This window comes from Carassius auratus, chromosome 35 (assembly GCF_003368295.1).
Source record: "Carassius auratus strain Wakin chromosome 35, ASM336829v1, whole genome shotgun sequence".
In the NCBI taxonomy this organism is placed as follows: domain Eukaryota; kingdom Metazoa; phylum Chordata; class Actinopteri; order Cypriniformes; family Cyprinidae; genus Carassius; species Carassius auratus.
This window is the reverse complement of record NC_039277.1, coordinates 17886912-17903528: the sequence shown is the minus strand read 5'-3', so window position 1 is coordinate 17903528 and position 16617 is coordinate 17886912. Positions and strand designations below refer to the sequence as shown.

The window sequence follows — 16617 nt, the reverse complement described above, 5'->3', positions numbered from 1 at the left end:
CTGTTGCTTCTTGCTAAAATACAAGCCCTCTATCCATAATATTGCTTCTTTCAGTGAAAAAGTCACCCAGTCTGAATTAGGAGAGAACCACGCACATATCAAATACCGTTTGCAAACCAAAACAGTTCTAAACAAATATGCGGTCGATTCTGAGGATGGACTTTTTCCCTGGAGGAAGAATTATTATGGATTATGGACTGGACTGGAGTGGAGTGGATTACTTGTGGATTATTGTGATGCTTTTATCAGCTGTTTGGACTCTCATTCTGATGGCACCCATTCACTGCAGAGGATCCACTGGTGAACATGTGATGCAATGCTACATTTCTCCAAATCTGTTCTGATGAAGAAAAAAACTCATCTACATCTTAGATTGCCTGAGGGTGAGCACATTTTCAGCAAATTTTCATTTTTGGATGGTTACTTTAAGCATAACCTTGCTTCTTCTAAAATTATTTAAAATAAATCAAAATAGACCCAAATGAGACAATTGTTGCTGATTTCGTTTTGACTTTGAATTTTGCTCAATTTACTGTTTCAGACATTATTGTCAACTCTTCTGAGAAATCTGTGAAACATCTGAAAGGCTGAAAAGAAGTATGAAAATGCATTTGAAACATGCACTTTTCTAAACTTTTTTATATATATATATAATTCCAAGTGAAACTGGATATTCAATAAAAAAATAAAAAAAAAAACAGGAGAGGCTTGATTTTATCAATCAGCAATTGACTGGATGGTGAGAATTGACTCTAAAGAAGCAGAAATCTAATTAAGAGGGAACCTTTATTTAGATTTTATGTTGAGTATAAGTGAAGTATATATTTGCTTCATTTAATTTCATTTCTGTCAAGGAGAAACAATTGAGGTTTTTCTTGAAAGTTTAGCAGCATAACTATGTTTTTGTATTTCTCAGCATGTTTTCAGCATTATCAGTGCTCTCTGTATGCATTTCCCATTTGCAAAGTCACTATTCTGACTATTTCTTCCAATTATACAATACTGATCGATGATCTTAGTCTGCCAGATTAATGATTTGTTTCTCCTGGTTTAGCCTCCTTATGGATCACTGATTTATATTTATATTTTCACAACAGCATGCAAAGAGTAAGAATGGATTCAAATGCTTCTCTGAAAGCTCTTTTGTGTTAGAGAAATCTTTACTCCTCCACAACCACAAGCACTCGCCAACTACTCCAGAAGCCCCATTGTGTGGCAATGTGCATTGCATACAGTACCGGTTGTGTTTCAACAATCGTCTGCATTGTGTTTGCTTCTCTTAGTAAGACACACACACTGAGAGCAGTGTACATACTGTACATACTGTCTGCTGTAGCAGTGATTTCCTCAGAAATAAAAGCATGCAGACATCACAATTTGCCTTGTCTGATTCATAGAAAAGTGCAACAAAGTTCTTATTCCCAATTTTAACCCTGTAAAGCCTGACATATAAAATATAGTCAAACAGCATTTTGAATGGTTTTTAGAAAAAATCTAGTTTGCGTATGTTTTTTTGAGTATCATATTTGAAACATTATAGTATTTAAAAATGAGAATACAGAGGAAAAACACCGTATTTTTATTCAGAGCATCAAACTGAGCACAAATAACACAGTTTGGTGCAGATGCTGATATTTATATTGACAAAAATTAAAAATGAAATATAGCCTGTAATGTAAATCAATGAGATCTTTATAACAAACTACTTACATAAAATGCATGTCAATATCAGTTGTTACTCAATATCCCCTAATATTTTTGTCTTGTTAAGAAGATATTTAAATAATTAGTTTTAGTTTTTAACATACAGTATAATGCAATGAAATACAATGATGATTGAGAGATGAACAAAGAATTGTTCCACAAAAGCCTGATGATTTAATACTCACATTCCAACATGATTTTTCTAAGAATTATATATGGATAAACATGTAAACTTAAGTTGCTTCAGTGCCGTAAGTGTTCATCTTGAAATATTACTAACAAAATCAAATTTACTTTTACGTTTACTTCATAAAATTCTGCCAATAATTCACAGCAAAATGACAAATGAACAACGACCTGACATTTATACTTGCTAGAAAAGTCTAAACTATGAATCAAATAACAGAAGGCATGTAGTAGATGTTTCAGCAAGGTTAATCATTTAGATGCTTAGAAAATTGATTTATAGGGTTCAATTATTAGCAAGGTATTACAGCATCTGAGTTCTGTACTGCGGAGATTAACGTGTCAAAATCTTTTTGCTTAAAAGCGTTCCTAAGTGCATGTTGTTCTAAAGAAATGAATTGTCTTCATAGTCTCATGAAATGAGATCGCTTTTGAAACTCTAGAGAAGGTTAAGGCTCTTTTTCTGACAAACCTCTGAGCAAGCCTCTCAGTTTAATCTTATTCTCAGTACTGAATCAGTCGAGATATTAAATAGACATTTGAGATTTTTATTTCCTTTAGGAACTCAGAGCAGTTACATGCAGCAGTATCTGGGTGAAAGGTGGAATACTGTACAAACCTAAGAAAGGGAATCTGTGAGAAAAAGCCATCAGGTGTGTTGAGGAATGTCAGGTGTGGTCTTGTTGAGGAAACCTTGCGGCTGGAAGATATGTGTTCATTTCCCACTGTGCCAAACGGCATGAATGAACTCGCTGTAAAGCCACAAATATGCAGTCGGCATTTCTGTGGAGGTTTCCTCTGTTCATTCACTTCCTTAAAGATACAATGTTTTAATTAATAGCTTAAAATGTCAAAAATAAATAAATCATAAACATGGCCATCCTCTGTTTCCACCTAAACAAGAAAAAATGCATAAATATATATAAAAAAAAGAGTAAGTTACTATCTTTTTTGTGGCATTTATTAGTAGTAGTAGCAGTATTTGCATTGCATTGCATTATTTATAATGTTTTTGCATTCATTAATTACTACACGTCCACCGATTGCATTCACATTAATCCGATGTGTAAAATAATACTGTGCATTTATAATGTCTTTGCTATACTGTATGTGCATCATATTTGTCACACAAAATTGAATTATAATTAATTTTGAAATAAAAATAACTTATTTAATAACTAAAATAATGTCTGAACAGATGGAAACTTTTTTGCATTACAAGACTGAAGGAGAGGATGAACAGCTATGTGCACTTCCCTAACTGTCTGGTCTGTGTCAGCAGCAACCAAATCAGACATAAGATGACTTTTAGGACGGCTGAGAGGACAACTGGTGTGCACCTGCCCAACCTTCAGGACTTGTACAACTCCAGAGAGAAGAAACGGGTGGAGAGCATCATCACAGTCCTCTCTCATCCCAACCACAGCCTGTTTGTACTCCTGCACTAGAACATCCAGGCACAGGAGCGGTTCCCTCCAAGCCATCTCCACCTTAAATAGCTAACACACCAATTATTATTTTTATAGTTCAGTACTCTTATGGTGCTTATTCCAGCTGAGTGTTAGATACTCACTGTGTAAATGCATATGTATTATTTATACAGTACATAATGTACACATTTGTACACAAGTCTTCTGATTCTAGATGATATATCTTTCTATTATTTTGTGTTATGTGTGTGTGTGTGTGTGTGTATGTGTGTGTGTGTGTGTGTGTGTGCGTGTGTGTGTGTGTGTGTGTGTGTGCGTGTGTGTGCGTACCCAGAGCTCCTGGAAACCACAACAAACTAATGTGTTTGTGCGCACTTGGTAAATAAAAGTTCATTCTGATTCTGATTCTTAATCAGGTTTGGTGTTAACAGATTTAAAACAGGTTTGCTCATTTTCTTTTTTTTTCTTTTCTTTTCATTTTGTTTTGTTTTGTTTTTAATTCCAAAATAAGTCCATTTATTTCCTTGATTTACAATATTGAAGCATCAGTCAATTCTTCTTATTATTATTATTTATTTTAGTTATTATTAAACTAATAATAATTAATATTATGAAAGCAATGTATACATTTTATACTGATATTTTAGTGCATAATACAAATTATTTTTATTATTATTATTGCTGAGGTGAAAACATTGTAAAACTGTTCTGAAAATTGTCATAGTGCTAAAAAGTCTTAATGGCTTTAAAGTTTAAAATAGACTTTGGTCTATTTTTTTTTTCTTTTTTGTGCTGGCTTCTACATTTTAGTGAGATCCATCCATTACATGCAGGAAGCTGCATTCACATGTCTGTCATTGTAAAGATCTCTTGACTTTTTATGTTATTGATCGTGTGATTTTGAGCTAATGTGATTGTTCGTGTGATATGAAGTCTCTTGATACAATTTTCCAACTCCTGTCATTACAGATGAATTTACTAAATTAAGAAATTAATCCTGTTTAGACATGTCAATGAAATGCTGGAGTCGATGCATTAGCCCTAAAAGCATCTCAGATTACTCTGTGGTTGCGCTTTCCATTCAAGATGGAAAAATCTGCGTGTGTTGTGGAGCAGAGGTCTTGCATGGACAACAGATTCAGACACGGACAAGTACATGAGAAACTGGGACAAATGAGTGATGTGTCCGTGTAATGTAGGACACTTGGACACACTACTGAAGGTTGCTGCATTTGTGTGTTAAGTAATCGGGGCATGATTCATTGTCTTCACATGTTGTTTGCCATCTCTTGAAACATAACATGGAAGACCTCATTTCTAATTCAATTCACTTGTTTAGATCGGATGCGTTTCCTGTGACATGCATAATGAAAGCATGGTTATTATGCATATACAGATATTATCATACTTCATGTTTACAGTGTAAAGTCGTGGCTTCGATCCCTCAGAGTGAAATATGTGTTGCCTGTAGCTGGAATGAAAGACATGAACCACATGAACACTGTGTAGTAATACTGCATGTCTTGAGGTATTTGAGGTCTATAATGACATTGTGGAAACATGCCGTATGCAGTAGCTCATAACCACGTATTGAAATAAATTTGTGCTTTGCTTTCTTTGTCCACACCTAAGGATGCATATCTGAATATATCAGAGGGACTTCATTTAGACAATCAGCACAGAACATTTTCATTACAAGAATGAGCTTTGATTTGCAGCTATACTTATACAGTTCTGATGTCAATAGATTGAAACCAGCTTTTATTACTGTTTTTATTCTGAAATCTAGTCATTTGTTTTACTATATTAAAGCATATGTAATTAATGTATTATTATTATTATTATTATTATTATTATTATTATTATTATTATCATACTGCTGCTGTTGTTGTCATTAATGGTTAGAATAAATTTTGATAATTAATTAATGACTATCATTATTAAAATAATTTATAAACATTGTTGTTTATTATTGTTGTTGTTGCTGCTGCTGTTATTTATATTTTAATTATGTTATTTTCATATTAAAAAATATAAAATGATTTAATTTTGTATTACTTTTTTTACTCAAATATCCAGTCACTTACTTTACAATATTAAAGCATCAGTAATAATTTATTGTTGTTAATAATAACAATAAAAATTTTAATAAATGTATTTTGATTATTTTAATTTACTACTACTACTACTATTTATTTTTTTATTTGCAAGTATTATTATTATTATTATTATTACATTCTTCCACTAAAATTTCTTTGATACATTTTTTTTATTTCTTTATTAATTTGTTCATGTGTGCCGAAGGTCTGTGTAACAGCACAGATAATTGTCCTGGTCAATATCGGGGGGCCGTGTATGTGTTATGTAACTCAAAAAGTCTTATTTAGTGAATTCCGCCTGTTAAGTAATCTGGCATTGACTCAGAGAAGACAAAGTGGCCTACATTTCAAAGTGACAGATGATGCTAGAAAGAGACTCCAGGCGGCCAACTGTAGGACTATACTGATCTTGGCCAACAAACACATCTTTGTTCCTGGAACTTTTCCTCATCGGGGCCAAGAGAGACGACGTACCAGCTGGCTTGATACAGAGATGAAAAAAAGGAAAACTGAAGCTTGACATTTGTGACATAAAGGCCCAATGAACTTCCTTTCTTTTTTTCTTCTCTCCCCGACCCCCATCCATTAAATACATATTTACATTGACCCTGGATTACATCATATGTCAGCTCTTTCTACAGTAAATAAAACGCAAGCCAGCAATTCCAGCATTTGATTACTCTTTTCAGATTAATCTTTTCAGAATGAGATTTGCACCATAGACTCGGTTATTCCAAGACAACTAGTTAGATGATGGTTTCAGATATATATTTGATATATACCATACTGTTGTTCATACACAATGGGACTTTTGGGATTGTTGTTGGGATGTTCATCATGTAAACCTTTCATGAGCTTTTTATTTGTCTTTTGTGCACTCCATTTATCTCTGTTTTATGACTAATTGTAACAAATGAGTTAATTAGTGCATGAAGGTGTTGTTTGTCACAGTAAAAGGTGTAAAGCTTCATCATTTCTTTTCGACTGTGACCCAAGAAGGGGTCGCAAGTCTTCTTGGTAAAAGTCATTTTAAGCACTGCATTGTTAATGACATAAAACATAAATGACATAAAAGTCATTTTAAGCACTGCATTGTTAATACAGTCAAGTCATCAAGTCAAGTACTGTTTTGACTCTTTTTAATGCAGTGCTTGTGAGGGCTTGCCAGCATAGTGTAGGGAGTTTGTGCATGGCAGACAGTAGCTAGTGAAACAATGCTCTTTAAAATGGTTTTCTTCCCTTTTGTAAGTTTGACGTAGTTTCATCAAGCCCTTGACGCAATGGACTGCTTTGGCACTCAGATGCAGGGACAATGGGGTAACTGCGCTTCAAAAAAGAATCAAAATACAACACCTCCTCAATATTATTCATCTTTAATCTTCACACAAACATCAAGACAAGGCAAATGCCTATTGCGGTTTTGCCACTGGCGTTGCATAATGAGTTTTATCGCCACTCCAATGATGGCCCGAGAGATTGACGTACGGTAAAAGGACAAAGCGCCAGTCACGGTTATTCTGATGAACAATTAAATAACGTGTGTTCACACTAAGCTTGTCTTTATTAAATAAATAAATACTGGGTTCTTTCTGATAATAAGTTACTGTATGTCCATGGCATTGCAGGTCGTGTCCCCACAGGTGGAAAATGCAGCTACAGCATCGGATCGTTTCACAACGCAACTCGTGTCCTTAAGCAGGAATGTTTTCACAGTTAAACGAAATCTGCTCTCAAGAGAGCTACATCCAAGCACCCTGCTTTACTGAAACCTCCTTTCCTCAACACAAACACCTCCGTTGGGCTTCAACAAAGCAAGATTTCTGCATTTAAAAAGAACAACACCTAAACAAGATCAATCTGTCACAGTTTCATCCTTGCCTCTGGTCCCAGCCCAGCTCGGTTCAGTCCATTTGTAAAACTCATAATCCATGACATCTCCTCCCATCTTCGACGCTCCCGTCCAGCTGTAAGTAGTCTACATTCTTGTCCTTTCAAAGTAGTCCAGTCTATCGTTCAGTTGCATCTCTGCAACAGCATGTTAAGTGCATAGTCCATGCGGCTGCGCAGGTCATTCGAGCAGCCGGACACGAGCAGGGTGCTGAGCTGCAGCGTGGTGGACACGCGGTCCTCGTTGATGTACGTCAGGAGGTATTCCTCGCTCTGATTGCACAGGATGATCTTGGTGTGATCGTGGTAGAAGTTCACCTGCGGGAATACCATGCGTTTAGCTTCAGGTCAGCACTACAGTATGTACATGTTCTTGCATTCTAGAAGTAAAAAATACAAAGGTTTACCTGGAAAGTGCCATCGTTGAAGAGCATCATGAGTGCCCGGTCAGACTTGAGCCACTGAAGAAGATACAATCTTGGTTTGCCTGCATCTGTTAAATTGGGTAAATCACCTCCCTGTCGAAGGAAAGCAAGTAATAATTAGAAAATCTGACGCTATTGCTTGGTTGGGGTTTAAAAAACGTCATATTCAGTAATAGTATTGATTCGACTGCACTGACACTACTGGACAAAACTTGAGCAGAATGACACTATTGAATTCTGTAGAGCTGCTTGAATCGACTTTGTTTCATAATTGATAGAGTGTTTTGCAACACTGACTTTGTTTTGGAACAGAATTGAATCAACATTGTCTTCCGTAGAGCTGCTTACAGCTGAATTCAACTTTTGCAGTTACTGAATCGACTGAACTTTAATAAGGACACCACTGTCTTTTCTAGAGCTCAGAAATTCTCATATTTGAAAAAGTTTTCATCACTGATTTTATTCTATTTCTTGTTTATTAATGCGAAGCTGCTTTCTGTACTGTATAAAGCACTATATAAACAATGGTGACTTGACAGCATTCACATCTATACCAAGTGAGGACACTTACATCCATCAAATTCTCCTCCATGTAGTGGGCGAAGTATTTTAAGATGGTGACCTGGCCGGCAAACTGCTCTGGGGCTTCGCTAGTGGAGAAGACTGAACATTGTCCCAGCTCTGCGTAGTAATGCACCGTCCTGAAGGTCAAAAAGACGTGTTAGTCCTCATAAAATCAATTATTTTTAACATCAAAAGAGCTAAAAAGACATCTGAGGTCTTCAGCGTACTTTTTGTCCGACAGCAGGCTCATGTGAGTGCCGTTGTTGAAGAGAACGCCAACTGTGTGATCTGACAACTGGTAGCCAAAGCCGTACTTGTTGGAATAGTCCACCCACTTAGTCACCCACTGGAAGCCGCTGTTCACGCTCTCTTTTGAAATGTTATTAGCTGTGAACGAGAGATTAAAATGCATTATTAAAAGTGACTTTGCATTTGAGAAGCAGATGGGGTTCAGATCATCTGATACGCACCTTCCGGCATGTTCTCCAGACAGCCTCGCAGTACTCTGGCCACGGTGTCTGCAACGCTTCCCATTGTGCTGTCCTCAAGACCTGAAGACACAAAAAGCACCAAAACCCTTTAGACATTGCATTAAAACATCCATTAACATCTTTAATTTGAATAACTAAGGTGCAAGCTCTTACATTCGCTGCTGCTGCTGCAGCTCCCGAGGGTTCCTCGCACTATCATTCGAATGCTGTCTTTAATGTGCTGTTTGCTGCTGGTGTCCTTCATCGGGACATATGGTTTTCCAGCAGCTGGGATGGGGGGTTTACTGTCCTGTGGGAAATTAAGGAATGTAGGGTTAGGTTACAATCTTAAACTATCTGCTCAACTCTGATGAAGGACGAAAGAGCTCACCTCAAGAGTTTGTCTACAGGGTTGAGGGCTGATAGACGTTTTCCGGAGGTCAAGGCATAGTCTGTTTATGTCGTCCTCCTCCTTGGTTGGTTTATCTGCAAGAAGCAAAATCATTATCAATCTGATTATGCAATTTGGGTAATCCAGAAATGGTTTAGGTTAAACTCAGGGTGAAAGTGCTTACTTTGGTTCTCCAAGTACTTGGCTTTGTCCTTCTTTCCACCGAACAGGGCGGCTGCGGCTTTCTTGAAGAAGCTCTTGGCAGGGCTGGTGTGGTGGAGGTCTGGGGCCGCATGGCAGCAGATAGCAGACAGTCTGTCTGGTGTGAAACCCTGATATAAAAGATCAAGCTCAAAGTCACTGACTATTTCATTGTGTGGGAACTGGTCAAGATAGTTTCATTTCCACAAAGAGACACACACCTGGCAGAAAAAGTCGTGGCGTAGGATATCATCGAGTTGTGGCCTATGCATTGGGTTTTTGGATAGCATACTGCTGATGAGATGCTTGGCTTGGGCTGACAAAGACGACGGCATGGAATATCGCGCTTCCCGAATACACCGGTACGTTTCTTTAAGGTTAGTAGTCTCAAATGGAGGTCTTCCCAAAAGCATTGTATACCTGTTAGGATGCAAATGATTAAACATCTCCATGACATTTACATGAAATCCAGGAAAAAAATCAGTCAATATACTTACATTACACATCCGAGCGCCCAGACGTCAGATTCACATCCATGCCCTTGCTTGTTGAGGACTTCAGGAGACAAGTAGTTTGGTGTTCCACATATTGTTCTTCTACGGTTCTCGACCGGCTCGAGCTTTGCAGCCAAACCAAAGTCTCCAACCTTGAGCTCCATAGACTCATTGATGAAAAGGTTACCTGGGAAGAGCGACAGAATTGGGGTTTATTACATTTACATTTATGCATTTTGCAGACTTTTTTTTTTTATTATTCAAAGTGATTTGCATTGCATTCAATGTAAATGTTTTATCAGTTCATACATTCCTTTGGCATTGCTGCCGCCATGTTTGAACTACGGGAAGGCTGTATTATTGGCAGTATTCTGGGGATTGAATGTATATATTAGTTGCTTACCTAGTTTAAGGTCTCTGTGGAGGATTTCTTGCTCGTGGAGATACTTCAACCCCAAGATGATCTGTCTTAGGTAGTAACGAACCTCTGGTTCTGTAAGCACCTTTCGGGCCTTGAGAATATGTGCTAGTGACTGAAGAACAAAATAACTGTATGTGAGCAACAATACTTCCTACAACATCCGTTTGATCAGATGAATGAGGACGTCAACAGCACTCACCCGTCGGCTGCAGTATTCAAGTAGAATGTAGATATTATCTTTGTCCTCGAAATGGTGGTAGAAGTGAACGATGTGTTTGTGATGCAAGGCTCTGTGCAATTCAATTTCTCTGTCGATCTGTCAATCAAAGGGTTGGAAGCTTAATAAACAATTCAAGCAATGCAGCCATGAACAAATACGTGACAACAGGAAAGCAAGTTACCTTTTCCCTTTGGTGAGGTTTGGAAACACGCGTGTGTGGAATGATTTTGGCTGCATACATTTTGCCTGTGCTCAGATCTGTAAATTCATAGCATTTGGCAAAACCACCCTGCAAAAGAGAGACATTATAGCATGATACAATGACAAACTAGTGCATTACATATAAATACAACATTTTATATTGGTAACCTCTTATTTAAATTTATACATAACTATTTTTTTGATTTACTGGTTGAATAGAAGCATTAAACTCCAAATAAAACACATTTAAAGTACTATTGGCTTTAATATATATCATGGTATTACCATATTTCTGTATGTAAATGGTGCTCCAAAAATACTATGATATCACCATAATAATTTTTCCTAAGTCAAATGTAAAATATTTACCTTGCCCAAAACTTTTCCTCTACAGTAACATTTGCCAGTGGTTGAATCCGTGATGATGCGTGACATTTCTTGCGTGGCGTGAGAATTTTTGTCCTCTAATTTCCCTCGCCTGTTCTCGGTGGGTCTGTGGTGTGTGTGTTCACACATCTTGCCGTTATTCACAGACTGATGATGATGATGATGATGTGTTATAGTCCTGAGTATGTCCATGCTCAAGTCCAGACTGGAAGGGATCACCACAGAGCCTCGCTCTTATAGACGCGCGCGCCGCGACGCTCCGCCCAGTTTATTTTATTCGCACTGGTGCGTCATGTCAAAGGCAATGTTATAGTTTGCGCTTTGGCATGTGGAATATTAATTCATGAGATTAGACAGATCTGTAAAGCACTTTAACTTTTATAACATAATATTGAAATTTATTGTTTAACTCAAACAAAGTAAACAACATTATTTTTATTTTAATACTAAATCTATTTTTTTGTTATCATTATTAATCAATTCTTAAAAACTGTATTTTACAACATTTTACTTTTCAGATTTTGAACGCATTCTATTTACTCAATCTGTCTATTTAGTATGATAGAATATCTTGTTTCAGTAAATTTGACTAGGACATGCATGGACAAGTTTATTATTTTTTTGGAAAATATGTTACAGAAAGCTCTCTTGCGCCACCATGTGGTGGTTTTACACTAATTGCACTACGGATTTGGATGTGTGGTGCATGACTCATATAATGAATTCAACCAACAGGTTTACAATAATATTTATTTAGATAAGAAGAATTTAACGTACACAGATCATAGTATGTTATTTAAAGTCTAAATTATAGAAATAAAATAAATATGCTTGTGTTTTATCATTTTCTCCACATATTAACATAATGTCATGGCTAATGCACATGTTGTTTTTTGTTTTTACTACAGCTCATCTTCTTGTAAGATGCGCTCAGCATCTAACAGTATGATTGCAGTGACTACAGTGTTAAACATTCACGTCCATTAAACCATCAGTTCTCAGTCTTCTGCAAATTAAGGTAATACATTTTATACAATGCATTGCAAAGTGCTCATTAGCAAGAGTGGGAAAATGTTTACTTTTGTTTTGGATCAGTGTGTTGATGCTGTTCTGTGGTTCTGAGAAGGATTTACACGCTGCACTCATTTATAGTTAAATTCAGCAGTAAACATTTATATTGACTGCATGCAAACAATGGATATTCACAGCACAGGCCTAATATAACACATAACAGTATAAAATTAATTGCAGATCCCATCTATGCTTTTCATGTCTAGCTAATCACGTCTCATGAATTATTTATCAGAGATGTCTCTGATGCCTGGAAGGTTCTTCTATAGCAGTGTAAAGACATGAATGTATGGGAGCGTGAGGAGCTTGTGTTTGCAGGGTGAGTTGATGGACATTGCATAAAAACATAAGCTTGTATTTTCCAGCCAACAGCATCGGTTTTGCATAGTTGAGGGTGATATAGCAGACAGTGTGATGATAAGTATGTAAACCTGACGGATCTAATAGCTCATTCTGGGTAACCAAGTCATGCAAGGCAACTTCTCATTTGGCTGTGAGGAAGGTTAGGAGACAAACAATGCATCAGAAGATGAAATGTTTTTGTATTATATCCCAGTGAAGTGCAGAAGTCTGAGACCATGTTGAAAATCTTGGATTGTTTTTATTTAAGCCTTGAAATAAAGCTGAATGATTTTATGTCAAAATAAAGAACTATTTCAGATTCAGTACATGTGTAAGTTACAAATGTAAGTTAATGAGTGGTGTTGATTATGCGACCCTTTGTACTGACAGAAAAATTTGAAATTCAAGACGCTTTTTGGATCATCAAAAATCTATATATAATATATATAATATAGTTTTTGCTCATTTTATTTGTTAAAATAATTATTAATTTTATTGATTTCATTTATTAAAATATATATTTTTTATATTTGTTGTCAAAAATAGTTATGTTTGTTATTTGAAGTTTTTAGTTTTGAGTTAAATATAATAATATTTTTTGTTTAAATTCTCAGTCAAATTACAGGCTGAAAATATCGTAAAAAAAAAATAAAAAAAGTGATCTCAGACTTTTAGACCCCAATGTAAATAGTATGTCCAATACAATGCAGGAAATGAATTTCAACAATTTCAACAATTTATTTACCATCACACATCAAATACTTAATCTTGCTTTGGAATAGGATTCAGAATTTCATTGTTTAGCCTGTCACACAGAAACATTCATCATCTGTTATGTAAGGCTAAATATCTTGTTTTCTGCGTTGCATGTGGCTCATCTGTCAGCGCTGAGAATCAGCTGCTCACTGGTGATCAGAAGGCTGGTTCAGGCATGTGATCGGTGAGTAGACGTTCTGGATGGTTCTCTAGCAGTGTGGACATCATAAGCCCAGACCTGGTTTAATCCAGATCCAGCAGTGCAGCTGTGGGGCCAGTGAGGAAAAGGGAAACTGCACACAATGACTCTGGCATCCTCAGGAAGTTCCTTTAACAACTTCTCTTCCAGAACCCCCATCTGCCACATTAACACATAGAAATCATCGTTAAACATCTTAAACCTCATACGCTGTATAAAATAGCATATATGCCAAAATAGCAAAAACTAAAACTGAATTATTGTATCTAAATGATACGTTAACCATTTACAATACATAGATTAACAATAACAAATGCAATAGTTAATCACTTTTTCCCATTTATTAAGAATGTATTAATGTCAAGTCTCTTATATTAACATAATACACCATGAATTAAGAATGATTTTTTTTTTTTTATATAAATTAACTTAAAATTCATAAATGTTATAAAAATGATATTTTTGGTTTATAATATCTCATGCATTAAATTACGTTAACATACTGAAGGTTACTTGAATGTTTGAATGCAAGTGAAGACACAAAATAAGGGTGAGCAGTTCATAAAAATGAAAATATTTAAACTTCATGAAAAGCATTTGGGATTTGCAGGTAGATAACAGTCAGAAAATGAATTCTATGATCCTATAGCGCCCCCATCATGTCAATCCAGCAACATACCACTGCAGGAGCCAGAAACACGGTCACATTTCTGTATTTGGACAGATCCGTCTGAAATATAAAAGAGCTGCAGTAAGACATGTTGACATAATGTAAGATACTTGAAATACGTATAGGTATAAAGCTTACCTTCCAGAAGTCCTTTTTAACGAAATTAATATCAGTGTGAGGTACGCCACGCCACCATGCTTTACTCCTTGAATAGGTCAGTAATATGGAGTTTATTTCAAAACCTGTGCACTGAAATCCCATTGACGATGCTGCAAAAACCTGTATTAAAGAACAGGACAGTTACTACATAAAATAATCTAGTATGAGCTCCAAAGCCTGCCATTTCATCCCTGACTTACCAAACGTCCATCGCCTGATCCCAGGTCAGCCAGACAGCCTTTGCGTCCTTCTAGAAGCTTGATAACATTTAGAGTTTGTTCTTTTGTTGAAGGTAAAAATGGCACCTGGGAGAATATCATACCAGATCTTTTCAGCTTCCCTAGCTTCTCTCAACTTCTCTCTATTAAAGAGAGAAATGTGCAGAAACTCAGAGCACCTTTAGTCTGAAAGGGACCCTCAGTCCAGGCATACAGAACATGGACCAGAGGCCATAGACTCCAGCGAAGGCAGATCCGATCAGTAAGGTGACATTGCGGCCGGACCGCTGATGACTGAACCACCTGCTGCTGTGCTCCTCGAGGATGACCTCGATACAGTCCTCCATACTGAAATGTGTTCAATATATCAGCACTCTAAAGCATATCATGGCCAACATACAAAGTATCCATTCTATTGTTCATAGGATGGAAATTGGAATTAGAATTTTAAATAAAGTAAATAAAAAAAAAAAAAAAAAAAGCTAAACAACAATATATATATATATATATATATATATATATATTTATATATATATATATATGTGTGTGTGTGTGTGTGTGCATAATTATAATCATACAATTATATTATTATTATTATTATATTTGTTCCAATGGTGGGGATTTTATAAAGATTTATAAAATATAAATAAATAAATGCATTTTGTTTTGTTTGATAAATGTAATGATATGAAACCAAAATTAAAATTAAAACTTGTTCGGCTAATTGAATTTAATTTCAAATAAAAATCTAATAAAATATAAATATTAGGTGAAAAACTAATAAAAATGACAACGGCACCTAATAAGAAATACTCAAACTTAAACTACGATTAAAACTGAAAATGTAAAATATTTATAAATACTATAGAAATATATACATAATACTAAAATAACTTTGTATAACTGCTGTGACTAATTCCAATTTTTAGTTGAAATATTGTAATAATAATCAGAATTATCATTAGCATTCCTTTACATTTGTTTTTATACATTTACACTTATATAAATTCAGGCTCATATAGTGTATCCTATGATTAAATGTTTGCCAGAGATTTTTTTTAAGAGCCTTAAAAATACTAAAGAAAAGTATTATTTTTTACATTTTATATTGATAGCTATATTAAAATTCGATTTGCTTTTACTTAAAAACATTACAATCGTTTTATGCAGATTAAACATTTTAATAAAATAACTGTAGGTCGATTAGTCCATAAAGGGGAAATGTGATATTTAATAGCGGCCAGTAGAGGTCGCGCTGCTGCAACAATCCGACGGAAAGAAAAGAGAAGCCTGTGTCATGTTTCAAATGACTGCAGACCAGTGACCACACCAAACAAACAAAACATGTGTTCGACAGAGTGAATGAGCCATCTGTGCGTTTAAACATGCCTGTTAATGTTTCTAAATGGCGCATTGAAAATGAAATCTGAAACTCGTCCTGTAGCGTTATACACGCCTCATCTCAGTCGAGACCGCTGGCAGACTCTCTAGGGCTAGACACTGAAATATTGAGCAAAAACTAAATATTAATCTGCCAAGGACACTAAAGCAGGCCGTCTTTAACTCGCATATTTGACTATTTTTGCCTTACCTACTTCCTACCGGGGATTTCAGGGTTTCCCGATTAAAATGATTGACAGATACCAAACCAATCAGAATTAAGAGATCGAGCTGTCAGCTGCCCTTTGGACTTTATATTTCATCATAGGAAACAGAATTATACAAACCTGTTAAAAACAATTAAAGAATTAACTGAAAATCTGATTAGGCCTAAAATTATATATTTTTTAATCCAGTTGGATGTTGTTCTATTTTTAAAAAAAATAAAAAAATCTGTAGAGCACAAAATTTTGTAAAATGTATTACTTAACTAGTTTATTTCTTAAATCTCAAGTTAAATATTATTTATATATAAATATAATATGTATTTATACATAACTTATAAACATCCTGAATTCTGATTTAAACGTTTTTGATATTTGAATAAAACAAGGTTTGTTGTTAACATGACTTGGAGAGGTTCTACAACATAGTTAGCCTACCTCAAACGGGAATTGTTTTTGTTAAGTTTTAATAAAACGCGCTGCTATGCAAGAATATTATTTTGCTATAAATCAAAAGC

The 16617-nt window shown here is 35.5% G+C and overlaps 2 protein-coding genes across 2 annotated transcripts; both read right to left on the bottom strand.

Moving 5' to 3' along the window:
• Window positions 1-7068: 7068 nt before the first annotated feature.
• Window positions 7069-11308, bottom strand: LOC113054723 (serine/threonine-protein kinase PLK2-like). Its single transcript, XM_026220479.1, has 14 exons — window positions 11063-11308; window positions 10674-10781; window positions 10472-10588; window positions 10255-10384; window positions 9855-10038; window positions 9579-9777; window positions 9341-9488; window positions 9157-9251; window positions 8940-9075; window positions 8766-8846; window positions 8523-8682; window positions 8303-8432; window positions 7714-7824; window positions 7069-7624 (listed from the first exon to the last, which is right to left on the bottom strand). The coding sequence occupies exons 1-14, from the start codon at window positions 11270-11272 to the stop codon at window positions 7433-7435; spliced, it is 2001 nt and encodes a 666-aa protein (XP_026076264.1). The 5' UTR covers window positions 11273-11308; the 3' UTR covers window positions 7069-7432.
• Window positions 11309-13209: 1901 nt separating this feature from the next.
• On the bottom strand, window positions 13210-16178 carry LOC113054725 (protein N-lysine methyltransferase FAM173B). Its single transcript, XM_026220481.1, has 6 exons — window positions 16087-16178; window positions 14675-14843; window positions 14478-14582; window positions 14257-14397; window positions 14128-14178; window positions 13210-13607 (listed from the first exon to the last, which is right to left on the bottom strand). The coding sequence occupies exons 2-6, from the start codon at window positions 14840-14842 to the stop codon at window positions 13419-13421; spliced, it is 654 nt and encodes a 217-aa protein (XP_026076266.1). The 5' UTR covers window position 14843; window positions 16087-16178; the 3' UTR covers window positions 13210-13418.
• Between the last annotated feature and the right edge of the window lie 439 nt (window positions 16179-16617).

Excerpts from the sequence above, each read along its gene's own strand:
- LOC113054725 (XM_026220481.1), bottom strand. The coding sequence starts at position 14,842 with ATGGAGGACTGTATCGAGGTCATCCTCGAGGAGCACAGCAGCAGGTGG. Across the intron at positions 14,583-14,674 it reads GGGTCCCTTTCAGACTAAAG|GTGCCATTTTTACCTTCAAC; the intron begins GTGCTCTGAGTT and ends ATATTCTCCCAG. Across the intron at positions 13,608-14,127 it reads TGTTTCTGGCTCCTGCAGTG|ATGGGGGTTCTGGAAGAGAA; the intron begins GTATGTTGCTGG and ends TTAATGTGGCAG.
- LOC113054723 (XM_026220479.1), bottom strand. The coding sequence starts at position 11,272 with ATGGACATACTCAGGACTATAACACATCATCATCATCATCATCAGTCT. Across the intron at positions 8,683-8,765 it reads TCTGGAGAACATGCCGGAAG|CTAATAACATTTCAAAAGAG; the intron begins GTGCGTATCAGA and ends TCTCGTTCACAG. Across the intron at positions 7,825-8,302 it reads TGGAGGAGAATTTGATGGAT|GGAGGTGATTTACCCAATTT; the intron begins GTAAGTGTCCTC and ends TTCCTTCGACAG.